We start from the raw sequence: 22921 nt of genomic DNA on the forward strand, positions 1-22921 counted from the left end.
TATTCAAGTCATGGACACATATTTTTTATTTTATCTATGTGAGTGTTATGAATAGAAAAATTGTAAGAATTTTCCTTAGCGCAAAATTCACCCAAGATCAAAGAACTCAAGCACAAGCACAACAGTAGACCAACAAGGTATGATTAGAATAACAATATCCACAATTGATTTATTGTTATTCAATTCAATGTGAAAGTATATTAGGAGTGCCTGTATATAAAAGCCTCTGGAATGCTTCTAAAATGCATAGGAATCAGCAACATAATAATTCATACAACCAGGCACATGTCCACTAGGTGTGGGGTTATCCTCCATTAAGCACAGGAGTAAGTGTGATGATGAGAGGATGAACCTACAAAGGTGTAGCACACAAATAATATTGTAGACACCATGTGCTAAATTAGGAGTGTGAATAACTATGTTGTCTACATGACAACTTAGTTAATTATGCAAACTCCAGTGTTGTAGAAACCATGTGTTGAATTATAGTTGTTTACTTCTGTGTTGTCAACATGACAACTCATAAAAGTATGCAAACTCCTAAGTGTCTCACCAAATAAATAATAAAATAATGCATAATAATAAAATAATGAATTAACCTAAGTAAACTTAAGTAAGTGTAAATAGTAAATAATTATTTACACCAACACCCCCCCTTAAGTGCAACTTAGGGGAATGCACTAAGCTTACGAATCTAGGATGAAAATGCATGATGGGCCTTGGCTACTAGGCCATGTTAGGTACCCATGTACATAATGAAATGCAATCTCTTATAAAGTGGAGAAAGATGGAAAAACTAATGGGAAAACCCTCCCTCAAAGGAGAGATGAAAAGACAAGATGCATGGATGAATGGAGTAATCAAGACCCCCCCCCCCCCCCCCCCCCCACCATTATGACATACATCAAAGTATATACAAAAGAGAAGTAGGACAAAACCCCATAAGAGGAAAAAGTCCCCACCATGAAAGAAAAGAAGAAGTAGACATGTAGTCATCCCCCCCACTAGAAGTAATGTGCCGATTAGTGAGAGTGGCTCCAATGTAGAAGCTAATCCATGATCACTAAATAATGTTTCTCCCCTTTCAAAGAAATCATGGTAGAGATACTAGTGAGATGTTTCCCCTATGTGTAGAAAGAATCTGGATGATAAACGGTGTCTCTAGAACCTGCTCACTTGTCCTTGTGTTGATACTATCAGTCGCCCGTTCTAATACTATTGAGAAGAGTGCAAATCTAGCAAGGATGTATGTATAACCCATTCCAAAGAACAATTTGTCTCCTCAAATGATAAAGAGACCTCCTGTAACTGATGTCCATAAGAATCCACAATCACATCAATCTGTGAAGACTGATCATGTAGAGAATGGACAAGAGGGTCAGAGTGAGCCCTCACAACAACTGGAGAAGGATTTGCCTCATCAAAGAGAAGCGGTATATCATCAAAGAAGTATCCCAAATCTGCTATGTGTGACTCCACAAACAAACTTGAAATGTCTGCCAAGAAGTCAATTACTAATGTTGGAACTAGAAGACAAACTATACTCTGTTGTGCTGGATCAATCACTATGGAAATGGATGAAGTATTTTCCTCAACAAGAAGAAGATGAATATCATTGATGATGTCTCTGACATCTTCAATGTGAGACTCCACGAATAGCTCTGCAATGGCTAGAAGGAAATCATCCCATGAGCTAAAGTAGGAAGACATAATGTTTCCTATTGCATTGAATCTAAAGCATCTGTGGCTGGAACTGGATCAGAAGTAGTATTAGGAGCATCTGGAGGTGTCATCTCATCTAGAGAGGATGCAGTTGCAACTGGAGGTAAAAAAATCTTTTGAGAAGGGAGGAATTTGTGGATCTCCATACAGCTCCCAAAGATGAATCCAAAAAAATATGGATTAGTAGATTTAATTTCATCAAGTGAATCCATAACCTCCATATCCATAAATAGAAAAAGAGTACAACAAATGAGGGAAAATGTGTCACCATCGTATGAAAGTCCTTTCGCATATGTCAGTGCATTGTGCTGAGTAAGATATGTGATAACCAATTGACTCCATTCCTGATAGTTTTTTGGTGCCAAGATAATTAAATCTTCCTCTTCCATGATGTACTAATCAATATACCCCCCAAAATGCAAAAAATAAAATCAAAGAATCCCCCCAATGTATGATTCAGTGCTTTATAGGTAGTGTGTGTACAAGAGGCCACTTGTCAAAATGTACAAGGTGGACTTCTAATTTTGCTGGTTACAACTACCTTTTGAGGTTGAAATCGGACACTAAGCACTGTATCTCAAATATACAATAATTTTGAAAAGTAATCAAAGAAATACAATGCAGAAAAGGCCCTAATGTTGAAAGTGATATTTTTGTCCACACAACCCTATAATCCAATTGTAGAACTGAAAATTAGACGAAAAATGCACTTTCAAAAAAAAAAAACTTGGAAATGTGTCCAGATGAGCCCGTACAGAGCATTTCAATTTGCAAAATGTAGGATTAGATAGGTATAGTCACCAAAAGACACAATTTTTGACAAATTCATGCACCAAAACTAGAAGACAATAACACCAATGAAGATTTCAGGAAATTCTACCCAAAATTTTAAAAAAATTCACTTGATTTGGAGTCTGGATGACTGAGTTATGGCCTCCCAAAGTCGAACTGTCAAATCAAAACTAAATTTGGAGAGGGGTCTAGGAAGAAAAATGCAAGCTTAAATTTGAGGGTCAAATGACCATCGCAATAGTTAAAAAATGCGAGGAAATGACGATTAGATGACTATCAATTTTAACACTGTGAAATGTTGACATTAGCAAAAAAAGGCCACCTGGGTGACATGTCATATGACATCAGTGTATGACTGGCTAACTAGGCATGTTCATATTGTATGAAACATACGGAAGAATCTGACATGTCTGGTACAAAAATTAGGGACGTGTCAATCCACATGTTGGATGATGTGTCAAATGAGCTGAGTCACTGCCATGTGACACTGACAGGGTCAGGTATGCGGCTGACACGTGGAGGAACAAAAGTGCAAAATCATCAATGAAATTACTGCTGAAGTTTAAAGATGGTGGTCGTGAAACCTATTTACGAGCCGAGAAAGGACTGTCACAGTGGGTGAGAATAAGAAAATGCACATCGGGGAAGTGACAAGCCGGTAGGGAAGAATGCTAGAAACTTTTGTTTTGCGGCACCGAAAATTGCCAAAGCACGTGCCTATGATTTTGTGAATGCCGAAGATGAGACCATCAGTGGGCAACAGTAGCCAGAAGTTAGTATTGCCAGTGCCAGGAAAAGGAGAGTGTCAGCAGTATGTTGGGGATTAATCCCACATCCTTGCGGTGAGTGCACTCCATGGTGTTTAAAAAGAAAGTGCCTGCAGGTTGGAAATAACAAGCCGCTTGTGAAATGTTATGTGGTTGCCGTGAGTTGGAGGGAACTCCCCCAAATTTGGAGGTTGAAGGAACGCCCAGATTTGGGAAAGTCGGTGTGTGTGTTGGTCGGCTGGTGTGGTAAGCTTAGTGCTGGTAAAATGCCTTTGAAAATATGAAGGAATATTCCTTGTGGGAGCCGAGGTATCACTGCTCAGTTCTTGTAAAAAAAAAATCTTTGTAAGGCGAACTGGTGGAAAAAAAGTTTTCAAAAATTCTATTCAAAAATAGTAGAGAAAATAACAAATACTAATTTGAATCAAATAAAATTACAGATATGTAGAACAATCATACCAAACTGGCGAATCGGGCCTTCGGGTGCTGATTTGCAAAATTATTTTGCCTCAAATTGACTTTGGCCTAGGGTAGGCAAATTTATAGTCAATTTTCACCGAATCAATGTTCTGGACACAATGACGAGGTCCATTCTGGCTCTAGACACTCCCAATGATAGAAATACTCTAGATTTGGGCCGAGGTGCTGAAGCAACAATGGTCTCGAACGACTATGTGAAGAGAAATTCTCCTAGCTCTGATATCATGTAAGAATTTGTCTTAGGGAAAAATTCACCCAAGATCAAAGAACTCAAGCACAAACACAACAGTAGACCAACAAGGTATGATCAGAATAACAATATCCACAATTGATTTATTGCTATTCAATTCAATGTAAAAGTACACTAGGAGTGCCTATATATAAAGGCCTCTAGAATGTTTCTAGAATGCATAGGAATCATCAACATGATAAATCATACAACTAGGCACATGTCCACTAGGTGTGGGATATCCTCCATTAAGCACAGGAGTAAGTGCGATGATGAGAGGATAAGCCTACAAAGGTGTAGCACGCAAAATAATGTTGTAGACACTGTGTGCTAAATTAGGAATGCGAATAACTGTGTTGTCTACATGATAACTTAGTTAATTATGCAAACTCCAGTGTTGTAGACACCATGTGCTGAATTAGAATTGCTTACTTTTGTGTTGTCAACATGACAACTCATAAAAGTATGCAAACTCCTAAGTGTCTCACTAAATAAATAATAAAATAATGCATTAACTCAAGTAAACTTAAGGAAGTGTAAATAGTGAATAATTATTTACACCAACAAAAATAAATAAATAAATTCCACTCTTGAAATGATGTTTAAAGGTATACTTACGATATTTGATGCTACATTTTCTATGCATAATCATCAACACTAATAATAATATTTATAAATTGATATTAACATTGATATGTATATTATGTATAAAATTTATGCTCTCATTGATATGTTAGATGCTATATTATTTATGCACAATCATCAAAACTAATAATAAAATGTATAAAATTGAGCTTTTCGTATGCATAATCATCAAATTTAATACCAATAAATATAAAATTGATACTAATAATTAATTAAACTTTATAAATGAAAATAATATTTTTTAAAAATTTAAAAAAAAAAAATATAATATATCTAAACAAATAACATTATTAATTGTGCGTTGCATCTGCTACTAGCTTATATATATTTATATATATTAAAAAAGTCAAGAGTTATCCTTCTCGAGGCACTTATTGTACTGAGTTAGACTATCAAAATAGGCACCTTGAAAAGGATAACTCTCAGCATATATATATATATATATATATATATATATATATATATATATAAAAGCTAATTAAGTACAACTAATTGCAATAATATATAGCCTACGGCAAATACTTACACATATAGCCCTTCCTAAGAACATAAACAAGATAATTTTTCATAATAATATTCCAAGGTATAATATAGTCTAGGAGAAGTTAAATTTCGTAAGAGTTATGTGTGTCCTGTTTCTTATTATGGACATATGTGTTAAAATAATTAAATCGAGGCCGGCACCTGTCCTGAAGAAACACTTGGCGGAAAACAAAGCCAAATGTTTTCAGTCACGGGCCTCAATTCCGTCCAAACTCGAAGGAAATAAATGTTTGGCTGTAATCAAGGAAGAGAGAGTTCGAGCTAAGCCAACTGATTGAGTTTTCAAAATCTGTTCCCCTTTCAGTGCCAAATTCAGATCCCATATTTCTGTTAAGAAGTAATTTCACAGCTGTGGTTGCTTAATCAGGTCCACGATTTCATCTCTAAAGATTCAATTCTTATTACGTTTTTGTGTGTTCTGATTTTGGGGGCTGTGGAAAAGTATTGCAGCTTGAAATCTTTCTTCAGATTATTGAGCTCCGAGAGATCTGATGGGTGAGAAGAAAGAGAGAGACAAGGACGGGGCAGCTGTTTGGGGATTTGGATTTAACTGCATGGAGACCAAAATTCTCATGGCGACAATAGTAGCAATGGGAATCGTGCTCATCGCTAGCCAGAACGTTTCGTTTTGGGAATTCAGCAATGAGCTCTGCAAGAACTTTGCAGACCAATTTCGCCTCAAAGATTCGAACTTGCATATCACCATTAACAGCATTGCAGGGATTGGTAAACATGAGGAGTCGCCATTAAAAGAGGAACAAAATGAAGAGAGCTTTAAGAACAAGCGGGTATTTACACCTTATGGAAATGCAGCGTATCTGTTCATCCAGATGGGCGCTTACAGAGGCGGTGAGAGTACTTTTTCTGTGGTTGGATTGGCTTCTAAGCCTCTGCATGTTTATGGGAAGCCTGGGTTTGAATGTGAATGGACCCCCGGGGATTCGAACCTCAGACCTGTCAAAGGCCGAGCTTTTAAGATCCTGCCAGATTGGGGCTATGGCAGAGTTTATACTGTTGTGGTTGTAAAATGCTCTTTTGGGGAACCAGTGGGTGTTAGTGGCAGCGGAGGGCAGCTTGTTCTGTATGCCAACAATGGCGGCGATTTTGAACACCCTGAGAAAATCGTTGCTTTGGTTGAAAAGCAGAATTCTTTCAATTCCTCTGTTTTCACAGAGCCACCTGCTTATGATTATCTCTACTGTGGATCTTCTCTGTATGGGAATCTGAGCCCTCAGAGAATGAGGGAATGGATGGCTTACCATGCTAAATTCTTTGGGAAAAAATCCCATTTTGTTTTTCATGATGCGGGAGGAGTTCATCCAGAAGTGAGGAAAGTTTTGGAGCCGTGGATTGAAGCAGGGCGTGTGACATTGCATGACATCAGAGACCAGGAGCAGTTTGATGGGTATTATCATAACCAGTTCTTGATTGTCAATGATTGTTTGCACAGGTACAAATTCATGGCGAACTGGACTTTCTTTTTCGATGTGGATGAATTTCTGTACGTTCCCGGGAGTTCGAGTCTCGATTCACTTGTTGGGGAGCTCTCTGATTTCACGCAGTTCACCATTGAGCAGTTCCCCATGTCAAATCGACTGTGCTTCGAGCTTGACAAATCTGAGAACTATTCAAGGTAAGAAAAAGTTCCGATCTTTGATAACAAAACCGGGTATTTTAGATTTGAGTTCTCTGTATTTCATGTTTGAGAAAGTTTGGGTGATTGAGATCTGAAAAAGTTCCGACCTTTGAACAAAACCTGGATATTTTAGATTTGCATTCTCCGTTTCTCCCTGTTTGAGAAAATCTGGGTAGTTTAGATATGAAATCTGTGTAATTATGTTTGGGAAATTTGAATTTTTGTTGTGTGCAGTGAATGGGGATTTGAGAAGCTGGTATTCAGAGACGTGAAGAAGGGGATTAGGAGGGATAGGAAATATGCAGTTCAGGCAAGAAATGTGGACGCTACAGGCGTTCATATGTCTACAAATTTTCATGGAAAAAGCCAACACAAGACGAATGGGAAGATCAGGTATTACCATTTTCATGGCACGATTTCGAGAAGAGATGAGCCATGCAAGGAATTTGTGAAGCCGTCCATGCAAGGCGACGTGAGATTGGTACAAGATACTCCGTATGTTTATGATGGTACACTGAAAGAGATTGCTGCATCTGTTAAACAATTTGAGGTAGAGCAAATAGGATCTGTTCTTGAATCTACTCCACAATGAATGTTATCAGTCAAGAACAGTATAAGTTGGCCGGTTTATCAACTGGTGATTTGTTTTTGATTGATCAAAATCTGAGAAAATTTCTATACAGATTCATGTAGGAGCCAAGTGAAAAAGCTCTAAATTTTATAGCAGTCACATCAGAGTCGATTGTGAGTAGTACTTGCCTTTTAGCAGCTATTAATGCATTTATAATTTATACTTTTTGTCATTCTTATTTACAAATAAATTTGAAAATTAGTCAAATAAATAAATAATACAAGTTCACTCAGTGAAACTATAATTCATAGCTGGAGTTATTGTCGTTATATTGATTTGATAAATTTCTCATTAATTATTTATTGAATTAATATATTGGTGATTTATTCTATGGCGATTAGTTCTTTATTTTGGATATCCTCTTTCAATGAGTGATTGATTTTTTATTAGGGGAGAGACTCTTCAATCATATAAAAGACCTAAAATTATAGTTTACAATTTAATTAACTAAATTTATTCTATGGCGATTAGTTCTTTATTTTGGATATCTTCTTTCAATGAGTGATTTTTTTTTTTAATTAGGGGAGAGACTCTTCAATCATATAAAGGACCTAAAATTTGTGAAGGATTGGAAATCGCGTAACACCAAAAAAGTGTGAAACTTAGGCCATTGTAAAAATATTTCTAGAATAGTTTACAATTTAATTAACTAATATAAAAATAATATTGAATAATAGTTTGAACTTTATAAATAAAAGCAAATAAAGTATTTCAAGAGGTTTATTGTAGGAATAATCAATTGTTGCTAGATAATGTAAGTTATTAATGAATCACTAAGATTCTTAAAGTTTTAAACATTTTTTTCTATAATTTTTTTATAGTTTGAAGATTTTTCCTTTTCTAAATCAAAAGTATAATTTAAAAGATTTAAATAAATAAATTTTACTAAAAAATAATAGTATAATTTTGAAATCAAATAGTAGTGTTATAGTTTAATCTATAAGATTTGTACAACACAGGGATGGTTTTCATATAGCATTAAAGTTTATGATATTGATATTAATGAGTCTATATATGTGAAAAATATGACAAAGATTGTAGTTTATATATATTTTTAAAATAAAGTAATAACTTAAGAATCTCTTAGAAATGACTTTCTGTAAATTTATATATTTTATATAAATACATTCATATATCCTTATGTATTATCTATTAAGATAGAAAATTAAAAAATACTAAGAATAACAATATTAAATAAATAAAATATTGTTTCCATGCAGTAAAAAAAATAATGGAACATTATACAATCAAAATAAATGGCCACTACTTGGCACATTTAGAAAATAAAGGACCCATTAAATAGAGATGATTTAAATTAATTAAAGAGCTCTATTACCAATTGACAAGTCTTTTCTCAATTAAGATAACTTAATATTCACCACTAACATTCTAGAATGCTTCTTTTTAATTAAATAACTATTAAAAAAAGAAATAAAGGAAATTACTTTTAAATATTCATCATTGCAATGCATTCACAAGATATTTGCATAGATAAAATATAATTTTTTCAATGTAAATTTAAATACATTTTTTGACAATTTGATCCGCATAGCTAGATTCAAGCTTGGTAAATAAAAGAAATTTTTTAGTTAAAATAAAAAATAGTAATAAAAGTTAATTCTTTTATGTTAAATTCATGTGTGGTAAATAAATATTTTTAAAGGCATAAAGGAGAGAGAGATTAGGGGAAAAAAGGTTATAATAGAGATAATTAGAGGGAGAAAGATAAGATAGAGAATGGGGATGAGAATATAGATAAGGTATAACGAATAATAAATAAGTTATGGAAAATCAAAATTGTCAACAAATATTTCTTTACTTCTTCCTTGTGAACATGCTACTCCTACTAGCTTATGTATGTATGTATGTATGTATGTATACGCTACTTTCTACCAATCAAAATATTTTATTTTAAATATTTTTAATATATTTTTTAATTTATATTTTTAAAAAATATTTTTTTATTGTGTAATTGACTTACCATGCCTCTTTCAATTAGTGATTAAATTATTTTATTTCTACCAATCAAAATTAATTAATTTTTATATTTTTATTATAATATTATTTATATTTATATTTTTGTTAAATTATTTTTTGATTATGGGATTGACTTATCTTCCTCTTTCAATTAGTGATTAAATTTGTTTATTTCTACTAATCAAAATCTATTATATTTTATATTTTATATTTTATTAGCTGATAGGCTTTTAATGTGAATTGCCCTTGTAATTTTTACTCAAACAATTTGTCTCATGTAGTGAAACTACTTTAAAAGTCACAAAAAAACCTTGAAAAACTCGTAAAATCATTTTGCAATGATCACTTTAATTAAGAAAATAATGTACAACACTATATAATTTTAATTTTATTTGAAAAAACATATCTTATGTATTTTCTAATGCATAAAATAATTATTACTACTTGTTTTTTAAGTAATAATTTTGAAAATTAAAATAAATAATAACATTGGATAGAATAATAGCATGATGGATTAAAAAAATGTATATTTTTCAACAAGTTTATTTCCTCTTTAATTTAATTCTTCTTAATATAAGTAATCTATTTCCAAGTTTTGGTATACTTTTGCAATTCTTCTTAATTAATTTAAACAAACTTAGTATACTAAAATTAAGATTATTTTTTATTATTAAAAATCAAATAAATATTCTTTCAATATTTTTACTAGCATAAAAAATAAATATCATGTATTTAAATAATTTAAAAGGACCTCCATAAAAATTTCATTAATAGAAAAGGTATGTTGTTTTTAAATTTATCTTTTTATTAATCATTTGAAAAATTAAAATAAATAATAATATTTTATAAAATATTAGTAGAATAGATAAAATTAATTGTATAAAACTTAAAACTGTTAGAAATAGATAATATTAAGAGGAGGGGGGAGGGGGCAGGCGAATCAGTTTTCTACAAACTTTTGCCCACAACTAAATATTGTAAATTACTTTATAACTTGCATATGAAAGTAGACCAACAATGTTGAACAATAAATATAACCATGCACATAGATAACTCATAACACCATTATTTTTTAACTAGGGAAACCCTAGCCAAATGGAAAACCTTGGTGGGGATAATACCCACTAGATTATTCACAAAACAATAGGATCCTGTTAAGGATATTGACCCTTTTAGGAGTCTATGAATTACATATTGTGTCTTTAGTCCCTATTAGGAGACTAGGCCTTGTTAGAAGCCTCAACCTTGTTAGGAGTTGCTTCAACCCTGTTAGGAGTTGGTAGAACAAATAAAATGTATGCAAGAAGAATCCACTACCCTAACATGCAATTATACAATTTAGTTCTTCACAAGAATAGATGTACATACAATACTTGTTGTCTGTTGTACTTCGCACTTCTTTTGATCATACATTAGAATTCGCATCACATAAAGATTTAAAAATCTTTCAAGCTCTCTATACAATAGTTCACATCATAAAACATGTGTTCATTTTCTTAAGGTAGCACACTTATCTTCGCAAGATAAGATCTTTACTTATACCTTACATATTTGCAAAACTATGCTCAATCAGCCTTCATGTGTTTACACACTTGACATAATATAAAATAACTTATAGATTAATATGCACTTAGTTAGATCATCATAACTTAGTAATTATTTCATAACCAAAATAATTCTTAAGGTCGTACAATACAATTATTTTCTATGCTCTATTCTACACTGTTAAATACTTGTACTAGTATTTTAATCATAGCTTATGCTATACTATCTGTACACATCTATGGACTGGAACATGTCATCATGATACTGTCATGAAGCTTTCCTCAACTGCGCATGAGCTAACTCTCAACAAGTCATCCATACACTTAACATTTGTTCACTGTGTTGTTGTAAACTATCTAACACTTAGACAATTTTCTAACTCTAAATGCATAAATGAAATGTTGGATGTATGTTGCCATAAATGATAACCATCAAGACATCTATTTGACCATATTGCCAACAATCTCCTCCTTTGGCATCGATGACAACATTTGGCAAAATTGGCTAGTTCTCCCAAAATGATGTCATACATAACAAAAACAAATAAAAGTAACTACAAAAATTGCCTTCAAAACATAATAATTTTATTCATGTTTTGATGGATCATTACATTCATTATCACTCCTTTACATTGATACATACATAAGCTCCCCCTTACATATACATATACATCTATACAATTTTCCTTCTACATAATACTCCCCCTCTGACATCAATGGCAAAGGTGTCAAAAACAAGAAATTGTATCCACAAAACTTTGGGTGTTCTATTGCTGATCAACTTGTTAATCTGGAAAAGAAATCTGTATAAACAACCTTTAGTCTTTCTATCTCTTTCTTCCAATTCTCCATTATTGTCTCTGAGATACTAATTAGTGGACAAAGTGCATAGGATGTCACTTCAACTACACTCAAGTTAGTAAAGGCAAAATTTTCATAGGAAGCCTTAGTTGTAAGACATTCCTCAAGTTGCCTCTGCAAAATGCTGACTCTTGACAAAAAAACATTCTCTAAGACTAGAGAATCTCCTTGTTTCTTTCTCTTTATTAGATTCCAAATCTCTCATCATACCTTGTATCTTCTCCACTTCTACTCCATAGTCTTCAATACTAGATTTTAGGAGTTGTAACTTGACAAAGAGTGTTTCAAGTTTACTTAGCTTACCTTTTATCTGACTCTCAAAGTCTACAAGTTACTTGTATGACTACGCATATTGTCCAAATAATCTTTTCCCTTTATCAATATTATTTCTCAATCCCTTGATATTTCTATCAAGTGCCTTTAGATCATTGCACACATTGGTGCACATTGTGTTAAATAGTGATGCATCATGTCTTACCTAAGCTTGCACTGAAGCTACTTCTACTAAAGTTGTGAATTCCTTGTCAAAGGTTTCCACCAACTCAATGGCCTTTGCTTGCAAGTTTGGAATAGCCACAATTATAATAATTTCCTTTTGCATTTTGTCTAAGACTTTAGTTAATGTCTTCTCCAAAGATTTTTACTGAATTGTTTTTCTTAAACAACTTACTCAATGTGCTCATCAAGCCTTTTTTATCTTCATCATCTGATGTTACTACTGCTATTGTTGATGGACTAGTTGCTAATGCTGTAGTAGATATAGTTGCTAGAGCTACATAAGGTATGTCAACCTCATGTTGGAACACTACTTTTCCCATTTCTGACTCCATGTGTTTCAAATTGGGCAAGAATGTTGTTTCATGCATCACAACCTTCCATTTCTACTTGAGTTTAGAATCTTTATTTGACTTCTTCCTTCTCTCTTCCTCTATCTTATTTATTTCCTCTTCCCATTTCCTTTTCTTTTGCTCCTCTACTTTCTTCTTCTTCTCAGCTTCTTTCTTCTTTTGTTCCTCTTTTTTCATTTTCTTCTCTTCCTTTTCTCTTTGTATTCTTTCCTTTCTTATTGCCTTTGCCACTTTCTTCTTTTCTTCTTCTTTATCATTAGAGCTAGAGTAAGCAGTAATATTGCCAACAATGGATTGTCCAAATGCTACAAAAGGATTCTTCTTTGTATCCACAGTTATGTGTGTACTATCCACTTGCATGGATTTAATACCCATAAAAATATGAGGTAATAAGGGTGTCTGCTTTGTTTCCTCTGCTTCTTCCTTTTCCTTGGAAGGTGTATGTACTTGTCCATAAATTGGACTCTCAGATTTAGACTGCGCACTCACCTTAGGCACTATAGTCATATACTTTATAATTTACTCCTTGGTTTCTTTCCTAACATCTTCATAGTTGCCTCCCATCAAAAGAATTGATCTTCTTTTGTTCCTTAGCAAGGGCTCAATACCCTTCAAAATTTTATCTGATTCCTCCTTAGAATCAACATCACATATTTTTTTTATCAATTGTTCCTCATATTCATATCTTCCTCTGATATTCTCCTTTTCCTATTTACAAGTCTATTATACAGATCCTCTGGTATCTTATTCTGTATGTTCTTAAACCTTTTGTTCCTTATCATGTTCCTTATAATGCCTCACTTATATTTTCGTCTGTGTTAATGCACCATTTATATTTTGGCATTGTTCTATCATGCACCACATTATTTAAGATTTTGCATACTTGGGAGACATTTGATTTGATTAATTATGCATTCTACATAGGTACATTAGAGAGGCTTAGTCAAATATCTTGTTTTGTAAGGTATTCTCTTGCAAAATTTTGCACAAGGTAGTCAGTGTTGCACGAGATGCTCCCAAAGATGATTATAGTTGGTATCATAGCCATTTGATGGAGGAGGTGGGTATGTGCAGGATCATGGTGTGCCAAAAAGCGGTGATCTAAAAAATATGTAATTTTGAAATGCCTCAAGGAATTTCAAAATCTATTCCAAATTTTTTCCCACCCATCCTAATACTAAATAAAAAACTAATACCTTTATAAGGTCTAGTATATCTTTAGATACCAACCCTACATGATCAACTTTAAAAAAGTCCTAAAAACGTGTTTTTTGCCTGATGTTGTGTATTTTTTTACTTCAAACATGCATTTGACAACTTTTTTCACCCAAATTTGTTGAAACGAAAAGGGTTGAAATGTTCTCAATTTTCCATAAAACTAATGTCTCTCAACTTACAATTTCAATAAATAATTATTACTTATTTTCTAATGGAGTTACGTATAGAGTGCTAATTAACACACTGATTGAAAAATAACCATAACTTTCAAATGATACAACATTTTTGAAATCCAAAAGATGCATTAGATTTTATGCTTCTTCTACTATAAGGAAAAAAATGAAATTTTGTAGAGTTCTTAATTGGTTAAGGTGGTCAGACATGAGACTTTTTTTATTTCGAAAATACTATAGTAGAAAATTCATAATTAACTTTTTATTTAGAATAAAAATACCCAAAAATATGTGTCACAACTAGGCATGAATCTACTTCTTATATCTAGAATATTATTAAAAAGTATTATTATTTGATTTTGATTAAGGTGGTCAGACATATGTTTACTTCTTATTTTTGTCCTAAATTTTTTGTACTATTGCATTAAAATTCAAAAATTCGACCAATCAAAATTTTTTTATTAGATAAGGCCTAATAGTTTAAAAACTAAATTAAATTTCCTAAAGATTTTGTTCTCTCAACATTTTGACATGATGTTTATAAAATTTTTAAAATTGTACGTCAAGTTGACATAACCCTGATTTGTTGATTTTTCATTGCCACTTAAGGGCATAGTTTGGTTGACCATGATCCTACACATAGCCAGGTATCAATTCCATATGAACTTTGCTAAGTTGGTATTAGAGTAGTTCTATTGGAGATTGAGAAGATATCAAGACGATATTGGTTGGGGGAGTTAACATAGAGAAAAAGAATTTCTTGAAGATCAAATGAGATTGAGTAGAAGCATAGGTGATGCAAATAGCCAATTTGATGTGGACCAATGCTATCCTCAACCTCATGATGGCTTAAAGAGTAAGAATGGGAATCTAAAACATAAGGATTAGTTGTTGTGTCATAAAGCAAGACTAGAAGTTTTGGAAAATTCCAACATGGAGGAAAGGTTGGAAGATATATGGATAGAAGAGCTAGCTAAACTGGATGATCAGGTGCACTCTTTGCAAGAAGAAGTTTGTTTCCTTGAAGAGGATCCATAGATCTAGATCATGACCCTAGTTATTTTATTTGTAGAAAGACTAATCATTGGGCATGAAAATATCTAGATCAGAGAAGAATCAATACACTTTTGGTTGAGGAAAGGAAGATGTGCAAGATGAGCATCTTGCAGCTCCTTAACTCAATATAAAGTTCCACAAGTACATATGCTTTCCATAAGCATGAGATTTTCTATATTGATACATTCTTTGGAGGAAAGAAAGTGATCCAAATGGTTGATTTAGGTGTGACCTATAAGTACATATTGACTAGATGAGCTAGGAAGCATGGCCTAAAAATGGAACCAACCTCAATTTATTTCAAATTTGTTACAACACTTGTGTAGAAGGTAAGTGAAAATATCCAAAATGAGGTCATCTATGTTGGACCTTGGTAGGGTGCAGTGGACATGGTTTTCATTGAGATGAGTGATTTTGATCTCATCCTTGGACATGAATTCTTAAGGACCGTAATAATAGCAATATTGTCTCACATGGGATGTGTTTTGGTACTTGATCCAAGCAGACCTTGCATATTCCTCATAGTGAAGTGAAAGGATTTTGAGTAGGTACAAGAAGATCTGTACAAGTAGCTAGGATGAATTATACGTAGCCACATTACTTGGAGGATGGGATGAAGGAGAGTCATTTGGGACCTCTAGTACCTTAGTTGTCCAAGATGGTTTGCTAGAGTACATGGATCTCATGCCTGACAAGCTTCCTATAATATTGTCACCATGAAGACATGTGGATCATAGGATGGAGCTTGAAGCTAAAGCAAGGCCCTTTATCATCTTTCAGGACCGAAGATGACCAAATTTAAGAGATAGTTGGCAAAGCTTGTCGATGTTGGATACTTGCATCCATCTAGATTTTCGTATGATGCCCCAATGTTGTTTTAGTGCAAGAAGGAAGGGGCACTTGGGTTGTATGTCAATTATTAGGCATTGAACAAGTTTAAAATCAAGAACAAATATCCACTCCTCGTCATTGCAAACAATTATGATTGCTTGGTGGATTCACGAGTGTTTAGTAAGCTGGACTTGAGATACCACCAAATCAAAATTGCACCAGGTGATGAACAAAAGATGGCCATAATGAACAGGTATGAGAGTTATGAATTTTTAGTTATGCCCTTTGGTCTTACTAACGCCCCTACAACATTCAATACTTTTATGAATGGTGCATTTAGATCCTTGTTGGATAATTGCATAGTTGTGTATCTAGAAGATATACTTTTGTACAAAAAATATTTGAATAAGTATTAGGAACGTATTAGGGAAGTGTTCAAGTTACTCAAAATGTATGATATGTATGTGAAAAGAGGGAAGTGAATGTTTGCACAAGTGGATGTGTCATTCTTGGGCCAAATTTTTTGACATGACCAAATCATCCTAGATCTAGAGAAGTTGGCAATGATTTGTGAGTGGAAACCACTTCATAATGTTCATGAGGTGAGATAGTTCCTCGACCTAGCTGACTACTACCAAAATTTTGTAGCAAACTATTTCAAGATAGTGGATCCTCTCACTAATTTTCTAAAGAAGCACATAAGTTGGAAATGGGGAGACAAGAAACAACATGCATTTGATACCTTGAAGGAGAAGTTGACTAAGGAGCCAGTCTTAGCTTTTCCAAAATATGGTAAACCTTTTGAAGAGCACGATGCATCAAATTTTGGTGAAGTTTCCATGCAGGATGGAAACATATTTTCTCATAGTCCTTTGTAGGCTGAAATCATAGGCAATAATAAAATGGTTGCAACTAGACAACTTGGAGGTTTGTGTGAGAAATGTGCCAACAATTACCCCTCTAGAATTCATACTGTATGCATTATATTTAAGAGGATGAGAGGAGGCTCAACATGCTTGTACATTGATTTCAAAATTGAATGCCACTTCTTAGACTCAATATATATCATTGATAGTTGGGAACGTTGAGAATCAATCTCTTTGAGATATTTGATGATCCTAGGCTATGGAGAAAGCATATAGTTTGGAGGATGCATGAAAGCCTCAACACTTTTGGCCAAATTCTCAGAAGCACTTGATTGATGGCATTGAGATGGTTAAGTTATATTGGAACCCTTGACTAACAAACTGTAGTGCCTGCCCCTAGTTCACATTTTGTTTTAATTGCCAAACTCTTTTAGGCCAGTTTTATACTTGATGTTTAGTAGCATTACTTTCAGATTATCAGATGTTGTTTTACACTCAATTTATTATATGATGAGATGACTTGGTACTCTATATTTCATGCATGTATGATGATTATTCAATGTTTTCAATTATCAATGATGTAGTTATATGGTTTATTATCACATGTGCTTTCTTATGGATACTTACCCCATACTGCATGTGTATGGTGTGCGTGTTTGTTTTCTTTATGTATGGTGTTTCTGATGTGGTTAAGGAAGGGAGTCGTAGTCACTTGCTAGTCAGGATCTACACGATGCACCACTTCCTGCCATTGTCTGTTTAGCTTAGAATATTGTGTCTGTACATGTGTAGATTTTATGCAGGTTGCAGGTACCGGGTATCGACTTCCCTGAATTGCCAGGATGAGCGTACCCTATCACATTATCTCAATGGTAAGAGAGGGGAGATAAACTCTTAAGTCCAATTCCTAAACCCTTTAGCCAATTGTCCTAATTGATAATTAGGGCAAGTATCTGAGTTAAGTACCCTTCGAATGCATCAAATGATGTTATTTCGTGATTATAACCCTTTTTGTTTGATTTAGTATGTATTTTTCTATGATGGGTTTTCGTATGTTGCTTTATGAGTCCTTGATGTATTTTCTATTAATTAAGTTTAATTAAAAGAATTAATTAATGATTTAATTTAATAGAAAATTATTATGATATTTTAATATTTAATTATATTTAATTAATTGAGAAATTAATTAAATAAAAAGAATTAAATTTGGAGATAAAAATTTTAAGTATAATTTTAGAATGTGATAATATTTATTTAATTTAATAATAATATATATTTAGAGTTCATTTTTAAATAAATGCTAAATATTATTATTAATTGAATTAATAAATATTTTATCAATTAAAGTTTCTTAAATAAATTAAAAGTGGAAAAGATATTAAATTATTAAAGGTTTCTAGATCGCATGATCTAAGCATGAGTTTAAATATAAAAGAAATTAATTAAAATGATTAATTAATTATTTAATTTAATAGAAGATTATTATGATATTTTAATATTTAATTATATTTAATTAATTGAGAAATTAATTAAATAAAAAGAATTAAATTTGGAGATAAAAGTTTAAGGATAATTTAGAACATTATAATATTTATTTAATTTAATAATAATATATTTAGAGTTCATTTTTAAATAAATGCTAAATATTATTGTTATTTAAGTTAATTAAATATTTTATCAATTAAGTTTCTAAAATAAATTAAAAAGTGAAAATATATTAATTATTAAAAATTGTAAGATTGCATGATGCAAGCATGTGTTGAAAATAAAGAAATTAATTAAAAAGATAAAATAAGAGGAAATTATAATGTTATTTTAATTTCATAAAGTGTGCATGGGTTTAAAAGTAATAAAGATTAAAAATAGAAGTCAAGTGGAAAAATTAAATAAAGTTATTTAATGATTCATTTAATATGCATTAAAAAGATAAAGCAAAGATTAATAAAAGATAATTTTGAGTTAACTCAGTTGAGCAAAGAGTCCTCTCGGGTGAACGCATAATTAGTGCCCCGATTTGAGGAGAAAACTCCTTATCACAACTTTGGGGGGGTTCATTTTGGGGGACACGAATTTGGACCGTGAATTTTGGAGACAAGAATTTTGGAGAGAGTTTTTGGAAGCAAATTTCAGAAGGAGAATTCTAGGAAAGATTTTCAGAAGAAAGTTATTGAAGAGGAGCGAGTTCTCTTACAGATTTTGGAGATTGCGTATTAGCATCAGGTTCAGGTAGGGTCTGGTATTTTGACCCCTAAATGATTTAAGAAATTTAATATGTTCTGTCTACTTCGTGATTGTAAGAATCTTGTCTTCTTGAATGTATCATTTCTTCGTTCTGGATCTTTTGCTATTCGATTTCATTTGTAATCTAGATTTAAAAACTATTTAGGAAAAATCCCATCTTGTAGATTAAAGAAAGTAGGATTAAAATTGGGAGGGTTTGAATTTAAAGATGAAATTCTAAATTTAAAAATAAAAATAAAAATAAATAAAATTGGATGGTTGGTAGTATTTTCTCTATTAGAGTTTAGAGGAAAATAATTTCAAAATTATATATTAAAAATATATATATTATTAAATTGTTTGATAATTTTGTTTACATATTTATAGTAAAATAAATAAAATTTATTTTAAAAGAAAATTATTTTGAATTACTATAATAACAAAGTTTCTTTTTATTATAAAAGTAGATTATATTTCACAAGAAATTGAGTAACAAATCATAACATATAACAAGTTTTATTAAAATTAATTAAAAATAAATAATAAATAAAAATATACTTACCCTTACCTACCTGTCGGCGGTCTGCACGAACTCCTGCAGTGAATCGCAGTGTACGTCGCTGCTATGAGGGGGCTTTAAATGGGTCGCATGACCTATAGTACATGTCGGCGACTGTTAATAAAAAACAGTGCCAGTTTTAATAAATCCGTGAGGGGTGTGTGATTTTATTTTATTTTTTTAAAAAATTGATATGAATTTTAAATAAAGTTTGTTAAATCATGTTTATTGATGTTTTATTATTAATTTTATATAATTATTAGATATAGTATTAATTCATTTAAAAATATTTTAATTTGGTTAATTAAATTTATTTAGTAATTATTATTATTATTAATTAATAATTTTATTATTAATTAGTTAATGAATTAGTAAACGTTAGTTTTATATATATATATATACATATATATTAAAATTAAAAAAAAGGGTTTAATTTAAATATTAATTATTAGATTAATTAATTTAAATTATTAAAGAATTTTGTAAATAACTTTGTCTATTACTTAATTAATAAATTAGTAAATAATTATTAATTATTAATTGAATTAATAATAAATATCAATTAATAATGTTAGTTGCATTTATTGTTTATAATTTAATTAATGGAGTTGGGAGTATTGTAATTGTAAATACGAGAATGGGTTAATGGTAAGGGTTAATTGCGAAAACTTAATACTTCAAACATACATGAAATTGGAACTTAAAACCTTACATTAACTCAACAATATATTATCATTCAATGTCCAACTATGTGATAATTCTATTCTATGTGACTTTTTCTGTTATCTATGTTTTGGGGGTTGTTTTAGCATTGACCAGTTTTAGGTTGTTACCAGAGGCTCGGGGTTTGTGAATGTGATGATATGATGATTTGGTCTCGATCTTTCTTAATCCGACCATGGTAATGTGATGGAGTGCTCTATGACATGATTGTATTTACTAGTTGTTATTGCTTTCAGTCTTCTTGTGCGAAGCTGAAGTGTATGTATATAAGATACCTGACGTAACCATTTTTGAGTCATCGATCAGTTATATTGGATAACCATTTTTGAGTCATCGATTAGTTATATTGGATAACCATTTTTGAGTCTCGATCAGTTATATTTGATAACCATTTTTGAGTCTCAATTAGTTATACTTGGATTGCTTTCAGTCGCTTGAGAGGACTGAAGTGTTTGTTATGTTCTTGATGATGTCATGTGTTGACTTGACCATTTTGGAGTCTTTGATCAGTATTGTGATTTATCATTGATGCCTTCAGTTGCTGATAGAGAACTGTTGTGATCATATGATTATTATTTGATGCTTACCTGTTGCTCATGAAGAACTGATGTAAATTTTGTGGCTTATCTTTTATGATGTTTTTCAGTTGCTTGTATAGGACTGAGGTGATTTTATTATGATTCTTTGATTTGTGATTTCATGAGCCTAGGGTAGGTTATCTATGTGTAGTGTCAGGAAGTGGCTTGCAATGGGGATCGGGGCCCTAAGAGGCTGCCTGGAGTAACCCATTGTAAGTTGTTTTAACAAGTGAAAACATCTCACCTAAATACTGACTTAAATGAACCTAATAAGATAATTGTATGTTCTCTCCCATGCCTTGAGTGCTAGTACAGGCTAGGATGGGGTAGAGAGAACGCTTGGTTACGACCTTGCATTTCGCAGTATGCCTCGTCAGTACGAGAGGATACTAGTGGCCACAGGAATCACTAGGGACCCAGGATTCCTAAGGGATTGCTCAGGTAACTTCTACGTGACTTTTGCGATGACACTTTCCCGCTTGCATAGCAGGTTTCCTACATGTCTTTGTGGTGCCTCTGGGTCTAGATGTCTATCTATGTTGGAACCCTTGAGTTAGTATACTTTTAGGATTTCCCAGACTTAGAGAGTACTTGTGTTTTGTGTTTTGATACCTTGTTTGGGACTTGAGACTATCTCCTCAGCGCGGTGGGAGTGGACCATTTAGGTTCCACGCGGTCGGGTGGTAGTGCTTTTACTCTTACCAATTGAGATTCGTCTGTGGTCACCGTGGCTAGAGCTTTCTTGGTTGGCATTTACCTTCACTATGTTCTTGGATTATTATGATGGATGGTTAGATTTTATGATAGATGTTTTATCATTATGGATGTATGGATGTATCAGGTATGTTATTAGTTTCATTTATTTTACTGTACTTTGTATCATGGATTTGAGGATGATGTATCTTTATCTTTACATATGTATATTCTTTTAAGCCTTTCATACCCTGTGACATGTACAGTGGATGATTGAGCATTCCGAATTAATTTGCCAAGAGGCATTCGGAGAAAATGTATATTATGGACATTGGACTTTCTGATTATTCTTTCATATGTATGTGGTAGTTGTTAGACTTAGAATTAATTAAATTTAAATGTGACTCAACATCTTGGGATCCTTAAGGAATGTAACTTGTGATGTATGTTTGTTGATGATTACATGTTATTGCTTCCACTACTATGTGTTTGATGTGTATGTTATACATTCTTACTTTAAAAAAAAAAAAATGTTTAGCAAACTTAGTGAAATTCTAGGTTAATTCTTTTGGATCCCTTGGCGGGGCGTTACACAAACTTAAAAAAATGTTTGAGTTTCTTTCACATGAGCTCACGTGTAACTATAGGCATTCATTTCTTGACTTAATAAAATAAAATGGAGTAATCTACTTGGATGATGTGATGAGCATTTTGGGACAAGAAGTGGTTGATCTAATTTAACTTGAGTCAAGTGTTAGCATGGATCTGAACACTCTACATATCTTGAAATATGGAATTGAGGACGACAATGAAGGTTTTGTAGCATCTCAAACCTTAGGATGCTAATGAAGATGAGTCAGGGGCTTTGCCTCATGATGCAAATCAAGCATCATATTGTTGGAGCCTTATGTAGTCTTCATTACCTTCAAGAAGCTTGGTAATGACTCAACATGACTTCGTGTTGATTCTATAAACACTTATCCATATTTTATTGGCTTTAATGATGAACTTCATGAAGATGGTATCTCGGCGACATGGGATCATCGCAAGTTCATCCATTATAGAGATTTGTTATACTTTGGAGATAGTTCATATGTTTCTAACTTGAATGGGTTGAGAAGGACTTGGAGATCTACATGTGTTTCTCACAAGCCATAAATCATTGATCATGAGATGACCAAAGATATTCACCTTATGAACCTTTTAGGGACGGGCTTGTTCTCTTGATAGAGTCTATACCAAGAGAGGGTGAATTAGATTAGGAGGTCAATTGTGAGTCTTAGTTCCTTTGTGGAAGGAATTCATCTTTGTAGAACTAAGCATACAAAT

General features: G+C 32.5%; 1 protein-coding gene across 1 annotated transcript; it reads left to right on the forward strand.

Moving 5' to 3' along the window:
• Nucleotides 1-5453: 5453 nt before the first annotated feature.
• Nucleotides 5454-7617, forward strand: LOC149541746 (galactan beta-1,4-galactosyltransferase GALS1-like). Its single transcript, XM_089796118.1, has 2 exons — nt 5454-6811; nt 7049-7617. The coding sequence occupies exons 1-2, from the start codon at nt 5670-5672 to the stop codon at nt 7404-7406; spliced, it is 1500 nt and encodes a 499-aa protein (XP_089652244.1). The 5' UTR covers nt 5454-5669; the 3' UTR covers nt 7407-7617.
• The last annotated feature ends 15304 nt before the right edge of the window (nt 7618-22921 follow it).

The sequence above is a fragment of the Cupressus sempervirens genome, chromosome 8 (genome assembly GCF_028749045.1).
Source record: "Cupressus sempervirens isolate cs-2001-9-10 chromosome 8, ASM2874904v1, whole genome shotgun sequence".
NCBI classification, from domain to species: domain Eukaryota; kingdom Viridiplantae; phylum Streptophyta; class Pinopsida; order Cupressales; family Cupressaceae; genus Cupressus; species Cupressus sempervirens.

What these genes read in the sequence shown, in the direction of transcription:
- LOC149541746 (XM_089796118.1), top strand. Translation starts at nt 5,670, where the DNA reads ATGGGTGAGAAGAAAGAGAGAGACAAGGACGGGGCAGCTGTTTGGGGA. An exon ending in AAATCTGAGAACTATTCAAG is followed by an intron (nt 6,812 to 7,048) that starts GTAAGAAAAAGT and finishes TGTTGTGTGCAG; the next exon opens with TGAATGGGGATTTGAGAAGC.